Source organism: Gossypium arboreum, chromosome 5, assembly GCF_025698485.1.
Source record: "Gossypium arboreum isolate Shixiya-1 chromosome 5, ASM2569848v2, whole genome shotgun sequence".
In the NCBI taxonomy this organism is placed as follows: Eukaryota; Viridiplantae; Streptophyta; class Magnoliopsida; order Malvales; family Malvaceae; genus Gossypium; species Gossypium arboreum.
In genome coordinates this window covers 15,980,248-16,002,145 of record NC_069074.1, presented here as the reverse complement: position 1 = coordinate 16,002,145, position 21,898 = coordinate 15,980,248, and the positions used below count along the sequence as shown (strand labels likewise).

Below are 21,898 nucleotides of genomic sequence, written 5' to 3'. Positions count from 1 at the left end.
TATTCTTATCAAATTGTTAGTCATATAATTCATATAAATATCAAGAAACATGTATGGGCTCAACTTTCATTAAATTTCTCATATGCATATACTTTTACACATCATTTATTCACATAACTTATAACAATCATATCTATGTATTTTAAATACGCTTTCATAACAATTTGTCTTGATTTCAGACTATCTCACATTGGAGCTTTACTCACTAAATCATTTGAAATACTATCTTTATACAAATAGTACACTTGAGTTGCACAATTCTATAATTATGAACGAACACATTTATAAAATATATTCCATGTTCATATATCATAGTCTCATGTCTCCATATATCAAATATATAACCATCATTTTCTTAAGTTTCAGATAAATACATGTAACCATATATAAGCATGCCATTTACTATTTCTTCCTGTCTATCGCAATTTCAAATGACAAATTCATGTGAATGAGCTCAATAATAACCATGAAAATACTTACCACATTCTTTCACACATATTCCGCTATAACATAATTTTTTTTATATTTGGCATGACATTTACTAAGCAATATCGGATATTCATTTGGTAGGCAATATCAAATATTCAAATTATTATTTAACATATATAACATTTAATTCAAACATGAATTTATAACATTTTTCATTTTAACAAAGTTTAACATTTACCAAATATAATCGAGTATGTGATCAATTTATGCATAAGTCACTCACATATTTTCCTCCTCCTCCTCCTCCTCCTCCTCTTCCTCCTCTCCATTCCACATCCTTAATGTATATAACACACTTGTAAGTAACATTATATATAATTTTTACTATTTACTTATATGAATATTCAAGCTGTCCATTTGTGTCGTAGTCACTAAATTATTTTTATCTTGAGCTATAGAACTCAGAATTAAGATCCGCTAATTTTCCTGAAACTAGACTCATGTATCTTCTTACCATAAAATTTTCATAATTTTTTGTTTAACCAATAAGTACAGTTTATTCTTTAAATTCACCCATGTTCTGCTGTCTGACAGTTCCGACCCTTCTTCACTAAAATTAATTATATCCTCATACGGATTCAAATAATGTTCTAGTTTGTTTCTCTCGAAATATACTCATTCAGGATTCTAAACATATAAATTTAAGCCCCTAATTATTTTTATTCAATTTTTTATGATTTTCCAAAGTCAAAACAGGGGAACCCAAAATCATTCTGACCTTGTCTCATAAAATTTATTATATCTCATGATTTACAATTTCATTACTTACATCGTTTCTTCTATAAGAAACTAGACTCAATAAGATTTAATTTCATATTTTATTCATCTTCTAATTCGATTTCTATAATTTTTGGTGATTTTTTAAAGTTGGACTATCGCTGCTGTCCAAAACAGTTTTAATGCAAAATGTTGATTTCCATTTTACCCCAAATTTCACAGTTCATACAATTCAGTCCTTGCTCAATTAATCCCTCAATTGAGCTAATTTTTCTCAATTAATATTTTAGTCTATCATTTTAAACTACTTCATAGCCCCTGAAAATCAGAACTTTAGCACTATACCTTAATTCCAAACTCTTTTATAATTAGGTCCTAAAATCAATTTCCATCAATTTTACTTGATAAAATCATCATCCATCAAAATTAAAGCTTAAATTATATATTTATTCATAATATGCTTCTAGAAATCATCCATAGAAACTTTAAAAATTAGCCATGGAATCAAAAACTAATGACATAGTAACTTGGACCCAATTGTAAAAGTCCAAAATCTTAGAAATTTCAAGGAGAAAGCAAGAATTAAACTTACATGAAGCTAGAGTATGAAAACCAACTTAAACCCTCTTCCATGGCTGTTTTTCAGCTGATGAAAATGAAGAAAAATGAAGAGAATTTTAGATATTCCATTGTTGTCCCCTTTTTATTTAGTAAATTTTGTTATTTTCTCATTTTGCCCTTATTTCCTCAATTTTCCTGATTTTTCTCTGCTTGTGCAGGCCAAAGTATCTTCTTTAGGCTTATTTTCACTTTAGGTCCTTCCTCATTTAACAATTGAGCTATTTAATCCTTCTAGCAACTTTTACACCTTTTTCAATTTAGTCTTTTTTATTTAATTAATCACCCAAACGTCAAAATTTTCTAATGAAATTTTAGTACTACCTTAGTGACACTCTGTAAATATTTATAAAAATATTTATGACTTGGTTTATAACACCGAGATCTCGATACTTTTTTTCTTAATTTCTTGACCAAATAAATCTTTATAAAACACAATTTACTATTTGAAAAATCTTTTAAAAGCTATATTTGGCTCATAAATATTAAATAATATATTCTACAAGTTCATTTTTCAAATTTGGCGGTCTCGAACCACTATTTCTAATATCACTGAAATTTGGACTATTACAAGTATGTTTCTAACTCACATGAATTTTTCTAATTTTACAAAAATAAGATTAAATACACGTGTTGTGATGATAGTCAACAATTTAATTACAAACCTAAAATTTAAGAAGTTTAAATACAACTGATCTATTTTCTAGGAATCACAACTTTTTGCAAATTTACTTGATAACAAATATAAAATAATTCCAAACATCTATTCACATGTATAACAATCGAATATAATTTAAAAATGTCACTTCTTATCTTAGTTAATCAAACAATGAGAGGGAAGTAAATTTGATATTTGGTTTATACCATAAATATAGTATAATTTGGCTCTAATATCAATAGTTGGAAAATCCAATTAAGAAAATAAAAAACGTTGCACAGCAAAAGTTTAATTTTTTTCTTAAAAATCGAGCATTATGCTATTTCTAGTAACAAACCCTAAATTAAATTATTACTTGTGCTTTGTGCGAGGCGGTCTAAGTCGTTTCTTGACTTTCTACGAAACGATATTCTATGTTATCCTTGAACCCTGGCATGCTTTGAGTGCGAGCTTAAACAACACAAACCGAATTTATAGAATGAAAACTTTGATTAAATTTTAGTGGGAAAATTAATTTCTCTTATGAGAATCAAAAAAACTTTTGAGTTTTGTAAAAAATTAGAATTTATTCTCTAAATAAATTGTTACTAATTTTGGACAGAATAACAACAGTCAATTGGTGTTTTAATTAAGTCATCCCATAATTCCTTTTTGTAAGAAAAAGGGTACACGAGTTTTACTTGAACAATGAATAATTAAATAATAATATTTTAAAAACATAGCATTCCTTTATCTGGAATACCTGATTGGTAGCGACATGTCTTAGTGGATATTAGGGTTTGCCACCCTTCTATCTTGAGATTGAGATTGAGATTGGCCTTCAGGTCTATCTCATGTATTTGATACAGATATATATATATTTTCTAAACTTTTAATTAATACATTTAATTTAACCTACCTAATAACTATATTTCTATTTCTCTAAATATTAACTAATTTACCAATTAAATTATTATCTTAACACAATTCTAATCCCATTAAAGTAATGACAAATTTACCATATTAGAATCTATCATGAAATATATTTAATATCTCATTTAATAAAATACGATGATTAATTAATTTAATTTTCACTTGAAATTCAATTATTTAATTTCAATCAATGAATTCTATAATGAAATCATTTTTATAAAGTATAATGATTGAACTCTCCTTTGATTTATTGAACTCTCCTTTATTATATATTATTAGAAAGTAACTTAACAAGTGTTTATCCATTGGCCTTGTGATATACATCAAATTATACAACTCACATCGACATAGTCAATCACTTATTCCACTATTTGGACTTGATTGACAATAGAATAGTCCTTTAATTGATTTGTTCAATTTCAATAAATCAAACCATGGACTTTTTAGATTACTAATACAAGTTGTTTTCTCATATTTTAATCTATGTAATACATATTAGTATTAGTTAAATATTAGATAACCAGTACAAATAATATAAATGTGAATAATAAAATTTTATTTAAACCAATATATTAAAAAAAATACAAGTAAAAATAACAAATAAACTATACTCAGTATTGGGGCACTAAATCCTAACAAGTACTAACTCAAAAAAAAAAAAAAAAAAAAGGCACAAATGGCTTGCATAGACTACTATAAGGAAAACAGCAGAGGCAGCAAACTACCAAACGCTGGACAAAAACAACAAAGGGAGATATTCTGTCAAATAAAAAGGCTAAAATTGTTCAAACATATGATCAACCTTGGCTACAAAAACAGAAAAGCGTCTGCCACTCGTGCAGTGAGGTAGCTGCTGAACTAGAAAAATCTGAATGCAACTCAACACATCCTAAAGTTACAAACTGCTGGTAAATGAACAATGAAGAAAAAAATTACAGCTAAAACAAATGAAGGACAAGATTAGAAAACCATAAAACATATAACCGGATGCATAACCGACACCATTTCAATTATGTTCAAAGACTGCCACCACCTCATACAGCTGCCTGGATTGGCCCATTAGATCTAAACCCACGGCCCCTACCACGGTATCCCCTGCCACGGCCACGACCTTGAAAAAAGCAAAGCAACAAGACAATTAGAAACAATATTCTTACCTATTCATCAATACAGCAATAAAAAAAAATCTCTGCCTTTCTTCTTAAAGCTATTGAAAGAATGTCTATTCAACTGACAGAAAATAGAACAATTCCTCCGTAGCAAGTTATCCATCATGCCATCAAGTTTTTTATTGCATTCTCTTCATTAAAATTGACGTACGTTGAAAGAAAAGAAAAAAAAGCATACATTTAAAGGTGACTATGAGAAAAACTATTAAACATGCTAAAACTCTATTAAATGAATAAAAAGAAAGGGAGAAAACCCACGACGGCTACCTTGTGGAAGGGCTTCATAATTGTGGCCTCCATCTTCCAGCCTACCAACCTGAGGTCCATTGTATCCTCCACGTCCACTGCCTTGGGAACCATGTCCTCTTCCTCGACCTCTACCACTAGCATAGCCATGATTGCGATCCCAGCCTCCATCGTCATACTCAGCAGAGACAACAGCATTCCCTGCAGAAGAATACAACTAAATATTGCTTAAAATAATCCTCATATAACATTTAGGGGCATGCACTAATAAAACAAAAATAACATCTAACAGGGGGCATCTCAGTATTCAAATTGGCATACCTCTACTCCTTGACCTTCCTCTACCACCACGGCCTCTACCTCGGCCATTAGGTGAGCCCCCTGTCAAAACAAAAAGAAATGTAAAAGAGATATGGGCAAGACAAACAAACAGTTGAGTAATGGAATGTGTCCCTACCTTCTTCGTGATCAATTTTTATGGATGCTTTCACCTGATCAGCCGGTAATGGAGGCTGATACCTAGACGAGGAAGCCTTTCATGAGTCAAAACATTTTTTATTACTCATGTAAACTAAAACACCAAGCCACCACCATCATAAGAACAGAAACCCTTCCATATGCAAAAATTTTCTAGTCCCCAACATGCAAAGATGTGACAGCTAAAACCAATTTACCCGAAAGACAATCTTTAATGTTCTAAAATTACTAAAATTAAAGATACCATACAAACTAAAGTATTATGCAGTAAAGAGAAAGAAATTTAAAACAAGTGTAGGACTTACCCAACAGATGATGGATTCAATTCATTTTTTGAAAGGGTTATAGTGATCATGGACACATGCCTGGTGGTCTCCATCCTGTGACAGTTAAACAATATTTACTAGGGTTCTCTAAATAAAGAGATTAAACGGCAGAGAAAACAACTGTTTTTTGTGATAAGGGTTAAACATGGCTCTTACGGAAGAAGTCCTTCTTCCAGAGGCTCCCACATATCTGTTATATCCGTGGATCCAATTGATGTAATCTGATGAAGACCTACAATTCTTTTCTGCATAGCAATAATATCAGCCTCCTTGAACAAGAATCAAATAATAAATCCACTCAACTAGGCAAGTTCAAATAGACAATGATACCTTAAGTAACTCCACAGTAGTTACAGTCTTGCTAATGGCTCTTCCCATTGCCTTAAAGATTATTTGATTCGAGCCCATCTCCTACCAAACATTACATTCAAAAAGCAAATAAATGCTAATATTAGATTAATGAGAAGAGCTGCAAACACCTAAGAAATAAAAATGCCAGTGCCTATTTCTCAAAAATAAGCGAACACCAAACTCATATAGAGCTCTAATTGCGCAGACATTAAACAAAAAGGGAGAAGAAGAAAAAACACCTGAAGCAAAGTCATGGCGTAAGTGATATAATTTCGCATCCTGCCTTGACTAGTAACACGAATCTCGTTCTCGTCAATGGGTGTCACTGCTTTCGGCTTCTCCACTCTCTGGTAACGATCCATCTTTTGTCCGCCAAGAAATCAATATTTCAAAAGTTCCAAGTAGCCAAGATAAGTTTTTTTTTTTTAAAAATTGCAAAACAGGAAAAAGTAAAAATAAAGAAAAGTGGGGTAAGATCTGGAAAATACCTTTACTGGTTTGTTAATGGAGTCGTAAAGGATAAATTGGTTTTTTTTTTGGGGGTAAGCTCCACCAGAGAGAGCCCTCTTCTACGGCTTATTTTTCTTTTCTATTACGCCTCAAAGCCGCTCTCTTCAGATGTCTCTTGCTAATTTATATCTCTACAACTGCCATAACCGACTCTTTTATCCGGTTCAGCCCGGTTCTATTTCCTTCAACCTTTGGGTTTTGTTTTATCTGCTGCGAGGGTGTCAACACCGAGAGGTTTGAATAATACAAATTGGGTTCGAAATAGTAGTCTAATGATCCAATGAAATGAATTTTCTGTTTGGATAACAAGTACATGACACGCTCCATTATGTCCTACTTTAACCTCACAACTGGGCCCTTAAAATGGTCCAAATATTTTTCCCCTTTTATTATTTTAAATAAATAAGTAAACAATGAAATGTGATTATTAATTTGGTGAACTTACCCAATTATGATTTTTTTTGTCACTCAACTATAAAAATTTATAAAATAGTCACTTAATTATGTTTTTTTTAGTCATTCAATTATATTGAATTTTTGAGTTACGTTAATGAACTAATAATTGAAAAAGACAAAATTAAATAGTTAAATAATTATTTTATAATTTTTCATAATTAAATAATAAAAAACCCATAGTTGGGTGATGTCTACTGTTGTTTATCCTTATTAAATATGGTAGAGTTGACTCGTGGGTTTCTAAATTTTAATATTTTAAATATTAATAATAGATAATTTTAAATTAAACTTATGGTAATTGTTTATTCATACAAGTTTATATTATTTCTAAGAATATTTATACATATATGTAAATTTTATTGTTTAACATAAGAGGTAAAAATAAATTAATAAATTAGAAATATTTTCTCACATAAATAGTAGTATTGTTTTTAAAATATCCGATGGATTTTGAACTATACTACTACTTCAGATAATATATTAATTAAAATAAAATAAATATTAATATATATTTTTTAGAAGAAAGATGAGTGTGGATTAATGTTCAAACCAATCTCTCTATTGTAAACTTTCAATCACATTATTTAAAAATAAAACATTTCTATACATTTTTAAACAGACAATCTCAACCAATATAGAAGTCAACATATGGACATACTTTTTTTCTAATCTTTTAATTACTCATTTTTATTTTATAAGTTGAAGTTGATAGTTGATTTTTCTTAATATTATGGTGTTTAATATTTGAATTTGTGTCTATTTTTTAGATTGCAATGTAACTTATTATTAGGGGTGTCAATAGAGAAAAGAGGGTGCAGGGGTGCTCCCTTCGCACCCATCCTTGCCAAGAATTTTCATCTTCATCCTCACCCTATGACCCGTTGCAAATACAAAACCCAAAACCATCCCCGCCCCACCACTCACGTGGGTCTCTAGACCCACCCAATCCTTGCTATACCCGTTCTGTGATCCATTTTATACATTATATTTAAAAGTAACAATTAAATAAATATAAACTAATTTTTTATTAAAAAAAATATGAAATATCTACTTTTCAGACTCCCACCACATATGTGACATTATTCCAACTGCGATCCTCTAATTGGTAAATAAAATATAACTTCAACACAAGTTTAAAAAATTTAAAAAATAAAATCCTTACATGATATCCAAATATATCATAAATGTCTTCACTTGCAACACAAGTACAAAAATTAAATACTATTAAATTAATAAAAAAAACTATTAAGATAATTATTAAATTAAATTTTTATAAATGTTTTAGTGACGGTTTTTGAGGCGCTGTGAGATCCTTGAAATACAAGGTGCATTCACATATGAAACTGTATGCTAAAGAGGGGCGAGACTGAAGCAACCAGATGCAATGATAATATTGATTAAATGCTGCACTGAAGGAGTTATTAATTGTTTAATCTTATCTTTGGATGGGACCAGATTTAACAAATAAATGAAGTCCCAGATATTTCTACCAAATAAAAAAAGAAATAGAAGTCCCAGATGTAAGAAAAAGATATAAGTGTAACCTTTTCCCCAAATCTTGGTTTATGACACCTGGGAACTAAAATATGAAAAATTTTCATCATTTTTTGCAGGTCTATCACTAAAGATAAACATCGGAGCAATATTTATAGTGTCGTGGTGTCTTTTGAAGCTGTAAAGCTACGTATATATATTTCATCCTCAGAAGAGACTCAAAATTTGTTTAGCCAGAAGCCCCTCTTTCCCTCTCGTCTCACAGCCAAGTTTATCACGAACCTGTTGGCTACGAACCTTAAAAGTGAGTTTATAGTTTATTTATGTAATGGAGGGGGTGGCCCCAAAAGCAAAGACTTTTTGAAAACCGTACTCAATTACTCATCGACAGTTCGACATCCAACACTAATAGCCCAAGCAGCTGTCCTGGATCCTCGTCAGCAAGTGAGACCGAACTCTAGTTTAATCAAAATTTGATTCTAAGGTAGGGTTAGGATCAAATGATTAATTGGAAGAAACATCGGAGGCGATATTATTCTCTTTTTTATCGTTTTCTTAGATGCAATGATATATGCAACACTGCCTATAATCAATTCCATCCTTCCATTTCCCTTTTGGCAGATAAAAAATTCATTTTCTAATAACTAGTTAGGTGAAATGATCACATTCCTTTTTTTTTTTTTTTTTTTTTTGGTTTATAGACATGATCCCATTTTAAATAAGGGTCCCATTCTCCACAATGGAACGCAACAAAAAGACTATTTATTAGCAGTATTTATATCATTGAATGGGCCAATCCGAATCTCATTGCCTATAGTTTTTGTGTAAGTCAAATTTCCAGAGTGACAACTCTCACCACCTGGCTAGAGTCCGCCCAGAAACAGCCCTGATCGAGTGCTTCCTCACCAATCAGCCTTGGCTTTCCCACGCACCATCAAGGCCCTGTAAAAACAATCTTGCCTAACGTGTTGTTTAGGTTCTTAAATCGAATCATTATGAGTTAGTGCTCAACACTGTCTTTTATTTTAAAACAGCTAACAATTCCAGGTTTTTTACCTTTCCTTTTATAGTCGTTGCCACCTGAATCTCTCACTCAAAACGCTCCCCCACCCTGCTTCCTTCCCAAGAAGGAATCTCTCCCTCCCCCCTTCAACTTTACGCTTTTCCATAAACTAGAGCTAACTATTATGCGCCATGGAGCGCACCACCTCCCTCCGCCTCTCCTTACTCCTCATCCATCACCCACCATAAACTCCGCCGCTGCAGCCGGCGGCCACCATCACCCAATGCTGGTTTCCGTTTTCTTAGCCCTTTTACTTCCATGCGCCGGCATGAGTGCAGTTTTTATCGTTTACGTCTGTATCTTATGGTATGCTTCAAATTATCGGACAGATAATCCAGGGACGTTGGCCACTAAGCAGGTGGGGGAGAAAGGGTTGTCGGTTTCAGAGCTGGAGAAGCTGCCTAAGGTTACAGGGAAGGAGCTTTTGTTGGGGACTGACTGCGCCGTTTGTCTGGAGGAGGTAGGTGCGGAGCAACCGGCTAGAATGGTTCCCGGTTGTAATCACGGGTTTCATTTGGAATGCGCTGATACATGGCTTTCCAAGCATCCGATTTGCCCTGTTTGTAGGGCCAAGCTTGAGCCTATGCTGTTCGACCCTTCTGATGTTAATCCCTGACAAGCCTTAAGAGTTAAGCCCTTAACTTTTATAAGAAACAGGAAATGGTCCTCTTTCTAAGAGTGTATAAAGTTCAGTGTTTGGTGTTTGTATGAAGATTTTCCTGGGGAAGAGAAGAACGTTGTTCATCTAAGTTTATCACTTTCATATATCAACATGCATGTATGGGTTTTCTCTCTTTTTCTTCTTTTGTGATATGGTTAAATCGATTTCCTTCTTCTTTTTTGCTTGCTGGGTAAAAGTCCTCCATGCTCGAAGAGCCTCCTTTTTTTGCTGTGGAAGTTGAAAAAAAGAAAAAAAAAAGGAAGATGATGATTCAAAGGGAAAGCAAGAAAAATTTTGATGTTGAATAACTAAAAGAGTAAAAGTGAATACACATGAAATGTCACGGGTGCCATATGGTGCAGATGTCAGCACCAACTACTACAAGTCTACAACTATTAATCGTGTCAAAAAACTATAGCTTTTAGGAATCCTTTACTTTAATCTCGTTTGATGTGAATAATCTTGATTAATGCAGTATATATCAGCAGCTAAGATATATATGAAGAAGTTATAAGATTATATAATAAAGTTGAAAGAGAAGCGTAGCATTTCCATCAATGGAGGAGGCCAAGGGCAGGCAGGCTTAAGCCACCAGCCCAGGGGATCAAATCACATTATCTGTTTCATATTTTATGCTCATAATCCATAATGAAATTAAGTGAAGAACACCAGTCATTGTGTATTGTGTATCTCACTATCAGGATCAGCTGTCTATTTATGGATGGTAAGAATAGTTGGTTTTGGTGTCTTTTTTGCCAAATAAATGAATGCAAGCAAGAAATTAACTCAAATCATCTTACAGTATTTATTAGGCAATGTGATTGCCACCTGACCATCCACCACATTGCTTTAATTATATTCCACGGTTTACACTAACACACCACCTAATCCAACCTAACTAGAATTCAATCAGATTTGCCAAAAAGTAATAGGCAATGGCTTGGAGTTTGCCTTTGAGGTTCACACCCTTACAAGTAATGATCAGTGAACCTGAAAGGAAATGCTGACAAAGTCTACTGGTATTTGTTTAAAGTTCAAACGTTCTTTTTATAGAAGAAACATTATTTGATAATATATTAATTAGTGAATACTATAACAACACGAAGTAACAAAAATATCAGTATAGCATCTCAACTATCTTCATGCATTTACTTAAAGTTTTTTACCCTCTAGTGATGAAGATAGGTTTAAACATAAAATTTGATCCTCATAGTGCTAAGTGACTTAAATTTCATATAAATAATTGTCGCAATATTAACAGTTTAACAATCCAATACTATGTTGTTATTTAAGATCAATTTAACATTACTTTTTAAAATATTTTAGGAATAATATATTTTAAATTTTTAAAATATTTTTATTAAAAAATAATTTATAATAATATTTTTTATTAAAAAATTTAACTTTTACTCAAAAATACTTGCGAGAAATAATGCGAAAGTAACTAAAATTTACCTCTAAAAATCTCATTTCTATTCAGTTATAAAATGTGATTTAAAGGAAGTTTAAAGGTTCCCTTTGGAAATGAGTTAATATGGGGACAACTCGTTACTAATTCCATTATATATAATTTTGTATGATTATTTCAGAAATCAGAACCTCCCCTAACATCTTTCCCAAGAAAGCGAGAAGAATGACGAAGACAACAATCCCATTAGCACCCAATAAATATAACCCAATGATAATTGCACAGCTTAATTATCCCAAGCCACAATACTGCCATGACATTTGCCTTTGTACAAATCGTCATAGGTTGTTAACATCTTTGCGCAGTAATTAATTTCCACATTATCTATTTTTGTAATTTTAACTTAATGAATAAATAAATATCTTTTATATGTTTATTTTTAATAATTTTGCATTTACCATATTTATATCCACTTAAATTAGGATTGGATATTTGATATATTTTTATTGAGATCATTTTTTTCTAATTATTATTTTTTATATTTTCCAATCAAATATACTTTTAGAAAATGAAAGCAACTTTATTTTTATTTTTAAACCCAATATACCTAATTAAGGATAACACTACCCTCACATTATGCAACTTTTGTTTTTCTCAAATAATTTTTTTTTAAGAAAATGTGATGTTTGGTAAAATGTCTTTTATAAAATATTTAATGTGGTTTTATATTTTTAAAATTAAATTAAAATTAAAAATTTATTGTATATACGGTTAATAAAATAAATAAATATTTAAAATATTGTTTTAAAATTAATTAATTTCAAATTGATACTTCTTTGGAGAATATGATCATTTACTTAAATGGATAACATGTCTTTTTACTTAAATAAGTTTAATATTTATTTCTTTTTTATTAACAGTAATAAGTTTAGTTATTTGTTCATAATTTAATTTAATTTTTTTTGTTTTATTTAGTTTTTCACATCATGTTTATATTATCCATGTGGGAAAAACATTATACATGTTGAATTTTTATTGATTGATTTAACAATTTATTCATAATAAAGCATATATTGATAGTTTAAGTATCACATTAGACATTCTCAAAGTATAATTATCACATTGGACATTTTATAAAAATACAATTACCATAATAATAATAAATCTTGATGGTTTAGGTACCAGAGTGGACATTTTATGAAAGTGCATGTACCAAATGTGATATTATCTCTCTTTTTAAATTTAGGATTTAAATTTTAGTGTTTATGATTTAGAGTTTAGTATTTACTAATTAGTATTTAAATTAATATTCATGTTTAGTGTTTATTATTTCATCTGTATTTTGTATAATTAACTACTAAGATAATTTTAAAATTAATTTTATAATTTTTATAAAATATAAAATCTTATTTCCATATTCTAAATCTTAAATGTTAAACCTATACATCAAAAAGCCAAATACTAGCTTTTAAATTTTAAATCTTAAAAATCAAACTCAGGACCGTAATTTAAATAATTTAAATACTAAAATACATATTTAACTAGTTTTTTACCGTGCATTGTAATGGTTGGTTAAATATATACTATTTATTATTTATTAAAATTTTCATAAAATTTGATAAATTTTGCAATTTTCAGTCAATATTTAAGCATAATATATAAGTTAATTTTAAAAACATGATAATTGATATTAGATTGAATTTAAATAAATAATGTTTGATTTTTTAAATATAAATATTATAATAGTATATTGTGTGAAATTCTATTTTTTTATATATTTTAACTTAATTTTAATTATCAATTAGCGAATGCATTTAAATATTACGATAACTTGATCAATTTATTGTAATATTGTTTATATGTTTAAATATATATTTTAATTATTTTATTTTTAAAATAATAAATTAAAAACATTTTAAAATAGTTTTGAAATTTATAGTGGATGTAAAATTGTAAGTTGAATTATTGAATATAAACAAATTGGAAGAAGTTATGAAAATATAACTTGCTAAACATTGATAAAAATCATATAAAAGAAGAATTTCCTCCACAAATACCACATGTAACATATGATATCCTCTGGAACTCTAAACTTTAATTCATTTATTAATTAAATTTTTGAAAGGAGAAAAATATTATAAGAAACGAAATTTTTTATTTTTTGGTTTCGACTTTTCCAATCTTTGAATTTTCAATTTGTTTCTATTTTATTTCACCATTGTCAATTTAAATGGAATATTGATTAACATTTAATGCCTGTGACGTCAATGGTTTAACTGGGTTTAACTCAATATGGCAAATAGTATAAGGCTTTCGGTCTTGAATGTCAATCAATATTTCATTAAAAATTACGGCAGTGAAAGAAATGGAAGGGAAAGCATCAGAAAATAGAAATCAAGCCGCAGTTCTTCTCAGGAAATCTTTCAAAATGGATAAAGCTAAATTTGGTTAGCTCATACGGGAGATGGAGAAATGGGGTCTCCTCATCAATCTTTTTTGGGTTACATTTGTGTAAGAATAGAAAATTTTTCGTCTTTCAAAGTCTTTCATGGAATTTTTTTTAAAAGTATTAAGACACATAGATGAGGAAAGCATTTTAGAAAATTATAGGAATATTAAGAGTAATGAGTGATAATTTTAGGAAATTAATTTCATGAGTTGCGTTTACACCCAAAAAAAAATGATTGCTTACTATTTTTTCAATAAATTGTACAACATTTTCAACGTTCAAAATTTTAATTATTTAGTTTTAAAATAATTTAATTAAAATTAAATTAAGCTTAAGGAATAGTAGATATGAATGAGTGTGTAATAATAATTTTTATGTTTTAAAAATTAATGAAATGAATTTTTATAACTATAAATTAGTTTTTAATTAAATTTTAAATTTTAAATTCTAAAAAATAAAATGTAATTTTTTTTTTTTGCTTTTTAGTAGCATGTTTTTCTTTTAGAGAGATTTGTTTACACCGTCATAAAGTTAAAAGGTAATTTTGTAATTTTCATAGCTTTCAATTTATTTGTATTTTTATTTTTATTTTTAAAATTTTTTATCTTTAAAGAATAGCTTTTTATAATGTCACGCCATAGAGGTATGTAATTTCATGTCAACATGTAATTTTATTTTGTTAAAAATATTTGAAATTAATAATTCTTTTATTTATATAAATAAATTAATAAAAATATTTTTATATTTATTATTATGTTAAATATATTTTGTTCTTTAAAAATTATCTATTTTTTATATATAATATTTATATTTCCAATAGTTATTTTCTTCACCTATATTATGGGTACGTTGATTTCTAATGTTATAAAATGAAATAATTGTTTCAAATATAGTTATTATTTTTATATATAAATATTTCAAATACATATACAAAAATATATAATACTAAAATTTATTGCACTGTGTTATGGGTTGAAAATAAATATTACACATATAAAATTTATATTTACTAAAAATAATGATATTTGCAACAATTATTTGATTTTATAAACAAAAAGTTATTAACTAAAAAACTTGAAAACAATCTATTTATTAATTTAAAAAAAGCTTGAAACAACATGAAATAAAAAATACAAATGTTCTTAGAAGATGAATCATACTTGGAATTCAATGATGAAATTATTATTATTTAACCATCTAACCAAAATATGTTTAAAACATCAATTAAAAAAATTTAAAAACAACATGAAATAAAAAATACAATTGTGAGTAAAACATGAATCAAACCTGGAACTCATCAAGGATAAAATTACTAACATTTAACCACTTAACTAAAGGAGTTAATGTGTTAAAGAATTCAAAAAATCCACCCTAAATCTCTAAATATCACAAAAACCGGCCTAAATCTCTTTTTTAATTTTTTTTTTCTTTTTGACATTTTCAGCAAATTGAACATTAACATAGAGTTACTTTCAAAGCTCCTGAAGGGTTGTTAATTATTGATGTGGCAGCTGACGTAAAAAAAAACAATGATGTGCCATTTGATGTGGAAATATATTGATCACATGCAACCTTTGTGGCATGTTCTTAGTTTGTGGTGGTGAGTTAAGGGGGATGGTGGAAATAACTTTGCGAGGGTGAATGGTGCTCTATGGTGATGTGTTTGATGAGTATTGAATGTTGGATATTGAGTATGTAACAATGGTGGTGGTGGTCGAGCAAGGATAATGGTAAACTGATGAAGGGGTTAGTGATGGAGTGATGGTAAGAATAGATGATGAGAGTATTTAGTTGTATAGAAATTTTGAGAGTTGGGAGGAGGGAGTGAAAAAATGAAAATAAAATAAAATTTGAGCGTGTTTGATAAAAAAAGAAAAATGAGAAGAAATAAAATAAGATAATTGATCATTTTTCATCTTAATACATAAAAATAAATCTTTCTAAATATTTAGAACGATGAGAAGAGAGAAAATGAGAAAGAGGTATATATTAATTTAAAATTATGTATTTCAAATATATATTCTTTTCGTTTTTAACTTTATCGAATAATGATGAAAAGAATTTACTTCTTCTTTTCACTTTTTCCGTCATTCCTATTAAACACATCTAAATATTAAGGATATGGGAGGATCAAATGATAGGATTGATGTAGGGAATTAAGGTGAGTGTGTCAATGGTGCATTTAGGTAGAGTGACATTTATTAGTAAAAGGAAGTTGCTGGTGGAACAATAGTCGAATGATGATGTTGGTTTTGATTTTGAGAAAAAATAAATAAATTGAGATAATGTATAAATATTAACGATTATTTTTAAATTATGATTAAATTAACATAATTTATAAATGTTAAATGTTAAATTTATTTTTATGTTAATTTTAGAATTATCATATAATCTTTTCATTACAAATGAGGATAAAAAAAAAACACCTTTTAAACATAGAGGAGAATTTGATTGGGTGTTACAAGCAATGAAAAAAATAAAAGGCAAAGCCGATCTGGTCATTTGTCTAAATACTTATGGAAGACATAAAAATACCTGCATGTTAGGTTTTTTTTGGATGAGTAGTGAGATTACTCCTAGTAAGGGTAAAAACAACAATAGCAGTGAAGTTAGTTATTGTAGTAATGAGATTAGATACTGTAAAGATGTGATTAAAATCAATGGTGAGATATCTATTTGGGTTCAATCGCAGTGGTGGCAATAAGGTGAATTATAATGAAAAAAAAAATGACCATTAAAAATTTTATCTAGAAGACATAAATATAATAGGAAAAATACGTAATTATTTAACAAAAAATTATTTGATATTTATGAAATTAATAAATGCATTAAATTTTTATTAAAATTATATCTATATCAAATAATATTTTATTAATATTAAATAATTACATTATAATAATGTATAAAAATTTATTATAAATATAATACTTAATTAAATTTTATTAAAACTAAATTTATTTGAAATAATATTATGTATATATAAATAAACAATAATTATACATAAAATATTTCTATTAATTAATTATAATTTATTGTATTCATTATTTATTAAAATAATAAAAATATTATTCAAAGATGAAATAAAGAAATAACTCTAAAATGAGAAAGAAAAGAAATAATATATAGGTGAAAGAAGAAAAGAAAAGCAAATAAAGTTGCTAAATTTTTACTCGACCAAAAAGTTCCAATCTAGATTTAAACCTCCAGTGAAGTGAATGCATTCTGAAGAATGCTTCCCAAATGCCCCTGCGTTTACCAACATATCAGTTTGTAATTTATTTTAGCCTAAAAGGCCAACGCACTGGAGCCCCAGTGCACCCAAGGGGAGCCTTATGGCGCCAAGTGTTCCATAAATAACAGGACACAAGCGCCAATCGCGCTGGGCTTGCGGTTCACCAAGTTTCGTCGAAACAGGAATAAAGAGCAGCTGCTTTTTCACTTTTACTCACTTCGACACGGTAATGTGTCTGACACGTGGTCTTCCTTTGTAATGGCCTAAATTCAAGGTTATCGGAACAATAGTTTAACCATAGATCCGATTTAAAGAGAAATTTATTTCAATATTTTTGCTTGAAAATTGATATGATAGGAAAATCGTATGAAAATATTGATAGGAAAATTTTATCGATTTAGTGATTAGTTAGAAAAAGAAATTATTGAAGAAATTGAGTAAAATAAGGTATCGGGACCTCTATCTTGTAAAACTGAGTTAAAAATAATTTTATAAATATTTATGAAATGTTATTAATGTGGTATTAAAATTTCGTTAGGAAATTTTAATGTTTGGGTAGTCAATTAAATAAAAAGGACTAAATTGTAATAGGTGTAAAAGTTGTTAGAGTGATTAAATAGATTAAGAGTCTAATGAGAAAGGATTTAAAAGGAAATTAGACCCAAAATTTATTTGGGCTGGACGGCAAGGGTATGAAATCAGCAGAAAAATTGATAAATTAAGGGTAAAATTAGAATATTGCAAAATTAACTAAATAAAACTAGGACTAAATAGGAAATATCTAGATTTCTCTTCATTTCTCTTCAATTCCAGCAGCTAAAAACACCATAGGAGGGTTCTCTAAGCTAGTATTTCATAATTTTTGCACCAAGTGAGTTAATCCTTGCCTTTTTCTTGTAGTTTTTGTGTTTCTAAGACTTTTACAACTAGGTCCTACTATTAAATTCATTAGTTATTGATTTCATGGATGAAATTGAAAGTCACCATGGTTTATTTCTGTAAGTTTATGATGAAATAGAATGAAATTAAAGCTTTAATTTTTTTATGAGATGATTTTATTAGGCAATTTCAATGGAAATTGATATTTAGGACCTAATTGTGAAAATATTTGGAATTAAAGTCTATTGCTGAAATTCTGATTCCTAAAGGTTGATAACTAGTTTAAGGTGATAGAATAAAATGTTAATTGAGAAAAATCAGCTCAATTGAGAGGATAATTGAGTAGGGACGAAATTATCATTTATTAAAAGCTTAGGGGAAAAATGGTAATAAACAGCTTGCACTAAAACAGTTTGGACAGCAGCAGTAGACTAACTTTGAAAAATCACCAAAAATTGTAGGAATCGAATTAGAAGATGAACAAAATATTTAATTAAAGCTTATTGAGTCTAGTTTCTCATAGAGGAAATATTATAAGCAATGGATTTGTAAATTTTCAGATATAATGAATTTTGTGAGACAAGGTCAGAATGAATTCGGGTTCCCCTGTTCTGACTTTGAAAAATTATAAAAAATTGAATAAAAATAATTAGGGACTTAAATTTATATGTATAGAATTATGAATGAGTCTATTTTTAATAGAAATAAACGATAACATCATTTGAATTCTGTATAAATAGATAATTTATTTTTAGTGAAGAAGGGTCAGAACTGTTAGACAACAGAACAGGGGTGACTTTGAAGAATAAACTGTACTGATTGGGTAAACCAAAAATTCTGAAAATTTTATGGTAAAAATATATATGAGTCTAATTTCAGGGAAAATTAACGGATCTTAATTTAGATTCCGTAGCTCAAGTTATAAATAATTTAGTGACTATGACTCAAGTAGATAGCTTTGAATGAATTATAAATAATAGTTGAATTATAGAGAATGTTGCATATGAACATGAAATGTATTAAATTGATAATTAAATTTATTTATTTAGATCCAGAAGATTCAAATCTGAAGCTAGATCGAGGAAAGGAAAAAGTTCGGGATTAGTAGATTTTCTTGTTTACAAACAAGTATCAAGGTAAGTTCGTGTAACTTGAATTATATTCGAAATGCTTGAGATTGTATGTTATTGACGTGAATATGATTTGAGTGTTCATTGTATGAAAATTAATGAAACATTGATATATTTGATAAAATGGGAAGAAATCCGTTTAAATGAAAGGAAAATTCGATGGATTTCGAAAAGGAATTGACGGTAAAAGGATCTAGCCGGACGGGTGATCCTATCTTGATATAGCCCTCCGAAGAATATGTGTAAAATGGATTTAGCCGGACGGGTAATCCGAATTAGGTCTGAATTTAGCTTCGATGGTAATTCAGATCCAAGCTCATTAGAGTAATTGTCGTTGCGAGGATTTAGCTTGGTGGTAATCCCGACAATACTCTATGAGTTTATATTGCGAGGATTTAGCTTTGGTGGTAATCCATTGCAAGGTTGAGGTTTCTTGAGTGTGCTCTCTGAAATGGAAATGTGCACATGAATATGAATTGACGGACCCGGAATTGTGCACTAAAAGTGTACCTCTGAAAATCCATCAAAATTTCGATAAATTCAACGGGATAAATATGGAAAAATAACAAGGAAATGGAAATCATGGTATTGACGAGCTCATCAATCATAGTATATATTATTGGTAAATGGAAATTATTGTACTAACTTGAATGTTGAGTTTGTGCATATTAGGGTAATAATGCATTGAATGGATATATGGATGTTTATTGTATTGTATTGAAAATATTAGGTAAGTATAATTCTTGTTACATGAGCTTACTAAGCACAAAGTGCTTACCCCGTTTCTTTTTTCCCTGTTTTGTAGTGTTCAGAGCTCGGAGGTCGGATTTGGTCGGAGACACATCACCTTTATCAACCTCGGGATTTCGGTATATAAAGAAACTTTATTTTGGAAATCAATGGCATGTATAAGCTAACAAAGTAAATGTTAACGTGAAATGAATGTAAAGTTAGCCATTAGTATGGTTAACAAACCTGGTTATAGATATGTGATGACGTTATCTTATATAAATGCATGAATCTATCATAAAAATATGTTGAATTGATTTGGTTGATGTGGATTGGTCTCGATTTAATATTGCAGGGAAGGTTAGATATTTATAAAGGGGCTATATTGAATAAAAAAAATATTTAATTCGTAAATTCCGATAATGCCTCGTACCCTATTCCGGCAATGAATACGGGTAGGGGTATTACATCCTTCCCTAGCGATCTTTTGTTTGTTGTGGGACCCCATCTCTGAGATTCGAACAGTTGAAAATCAAATCATTGAAGTAAACCCAACAACTCCTTATAACCGCATCACGTGACATCTGTCCTCCTGCCTTCCACGTGCCCCATCCCGTATGGTCCCAGGTATTTGCTTTGTTCTTCCCAGCTAACTCCCTTGGCACTATAAACTTGACCCATCTTCTTCCTTTTCTCATCTTAACTCTCCCATTTTCTTTCTTTTTACGTACATAAATATATTTTTAGTGAAATCAGATATTTATAATCCATTAGGTTTTGTTCTAATTCTCATATTAAAGGGAAAAAAACCTTAAAATTATACCATACGTTTTATTTAAATTATTACATGTTGATTGGGTGAACTCTTTTTAATGTTGGAATATTTTATTATTTTCTTTATCAAACATTTATGTTTTGAGTACAACAAATAGATATTTTGCTTGAGGTGTTCGGCTCGCTTGTTGTTATGTGGTGTTGACTTAGTCGGCCCACAACAACGGGGATTGAGAACTCAAAGCTAAGCTACTACAAGCATATATTATAGCCGTCACCACTCTTTGCACACATTGATATTTTGGAAAGTATATTTGATTGTATCATATATGAAATAATTTTATAACCCTAAAATTTATAGAATATATATGAAATAAAAATTTAATATTTTAAAACTTATATAACATATAACTTATTAATATATTCATTTCTTTTATAAAAAAATACTTACGATATAACAAATAAATGATTCTGTTCGAAAGTATTCAAGTGTGAAAGCCTATTCCTATAATTTTGAGAAGACAATTCTGAAAAGATAATGTCAAAAATGCTTCAAGCAGGATGTACTGTCAACAAAATTACTGAAAAAAGCTTCCACGTGGACGCTCTTTTTCTATAGTAGTTACTGCAAAAATAATTTTGAGAAGAAAATTCTTAAAAAATAGTTTTAAAAACGCTTCAAGCAGGATGCAGCAAAATTACTGAAAAAAGCTCCCACGTAGACGCTCTTTTTCTACAGTAGTTCTTGAAAAAATAATTTTGAGAAGACTATTTTGAAAAAATAGTGTCAAAAACGTTTCAAGCGGGATGCAATGTCAGCAAAATTATTGAAAAAAGCTCCCACGTGGATGTTCTTTTTCTACAGTAATTCCTGTTTGGCCTCAGGCTATAAATGAGCCAAATTTCATTCTCAGGTTGCATAAGTTACAGCAAGAAAAATTAGAGATGCTAAGCAGAATAGAAATTGAAGATGAGTCAAACGTATTAGTGCTGTTATTTACTATGATGGTGAGGTCCGTGACACCGAAAATAGTGTTATTTTTTTATCGGAGAACACAACGCAACTGATTTTTAACCAAAGCATAGATTTGACAGAACTTCGTAAAAGAATTATGTAACAGCCTAATTTTCAGTGGTGTCGGAACAGTGA

General features: G+C 29.3%; 2 protein-coding genes across 2 annotated transcripts; one reads left to right on the top strand and one right to left on the bottom strand.

Moving 5' to 3' along the window:
- Positions 1-4,151: 4,151 nt before the first annotated feature.
- On the bottom strand, positions 4,152-6,683 carry LOC108485438 (uncharacterized). Its single transcript, XM_017789274.2, has 9 exons — positions 6,452-6,683; positions 6,203-6,325; positions 5,943-6,023; positions 5,769-5,857; positions 5,592-5,666; positions 5,267-5,328; positions 5,131-5,190; positions 4,831-5,010; positions 4,152-4,505 (listed from the first exon to the last, which is right to left on the bottom strand). Exons 2-9 carry the CDS (start codon positions 6,323-6,325, stop codon positions 4,429-4,431), a joined length of 747 nt encoding a protein of 248 aa, XP_017644763.1. The 5' UTR covers positions 6,452-6,683; the 3' UTR covers positions 4,152-4,428.
- A 2,464-nt stretch (positions 6,684-9,147) lies between these two features.
- Positions 9,148-10,343, top strand: LOC108484544 (E3 ubiquitin-protein ligase ATL23-like). The gene has a single exon (XM_017788364.2). The coding sequence runs from the start codon at positions 9,611-9,613 to the stop codon at positions 10,100-10,102; it is 492 nt and encodes a 163-aa protein (XP_017643853.1). The 5' UTR covers positions 9,148-9,610; the 3' UTR covers positions 10,103-10,343.
- The last annotated feature ends 11,555 nt before the right edge of the window (positions 10,344-21,898 follow it).

Bases quoted from the DNA above. Each gene is read 5' to 3' on its own strand.
- LOC108485438 (XM_017789274.2), bottom strand. From the start codon at position 6,325: ATGGATCGTTACCAGAGAGTGGAGAAGCCGAAAGCAGTGACACCCATT. The intron at 5,667-5,768 runs GTAAGAGCCATG...TAACTGTCACAG, and splicing joins CTGGAAGAAGGACTTCTTCC to GATGGAGACCACCAGGCATG. The intron at 4,506-4,830 runs GTAGCCGTCGTG...GCTTTTTTCAAG, and splicing joins TTATGAAGCCCTTCCACAAG to GTCGTGGCCGTGGCAGGGGA.
- LOC108484544 (XM_017788364.2), top strand. From the start codon at position 9,611: ATGCGCCATGGAGCGCACCACCTCCCTCCGCCTCTCCTTACTCCTCAT.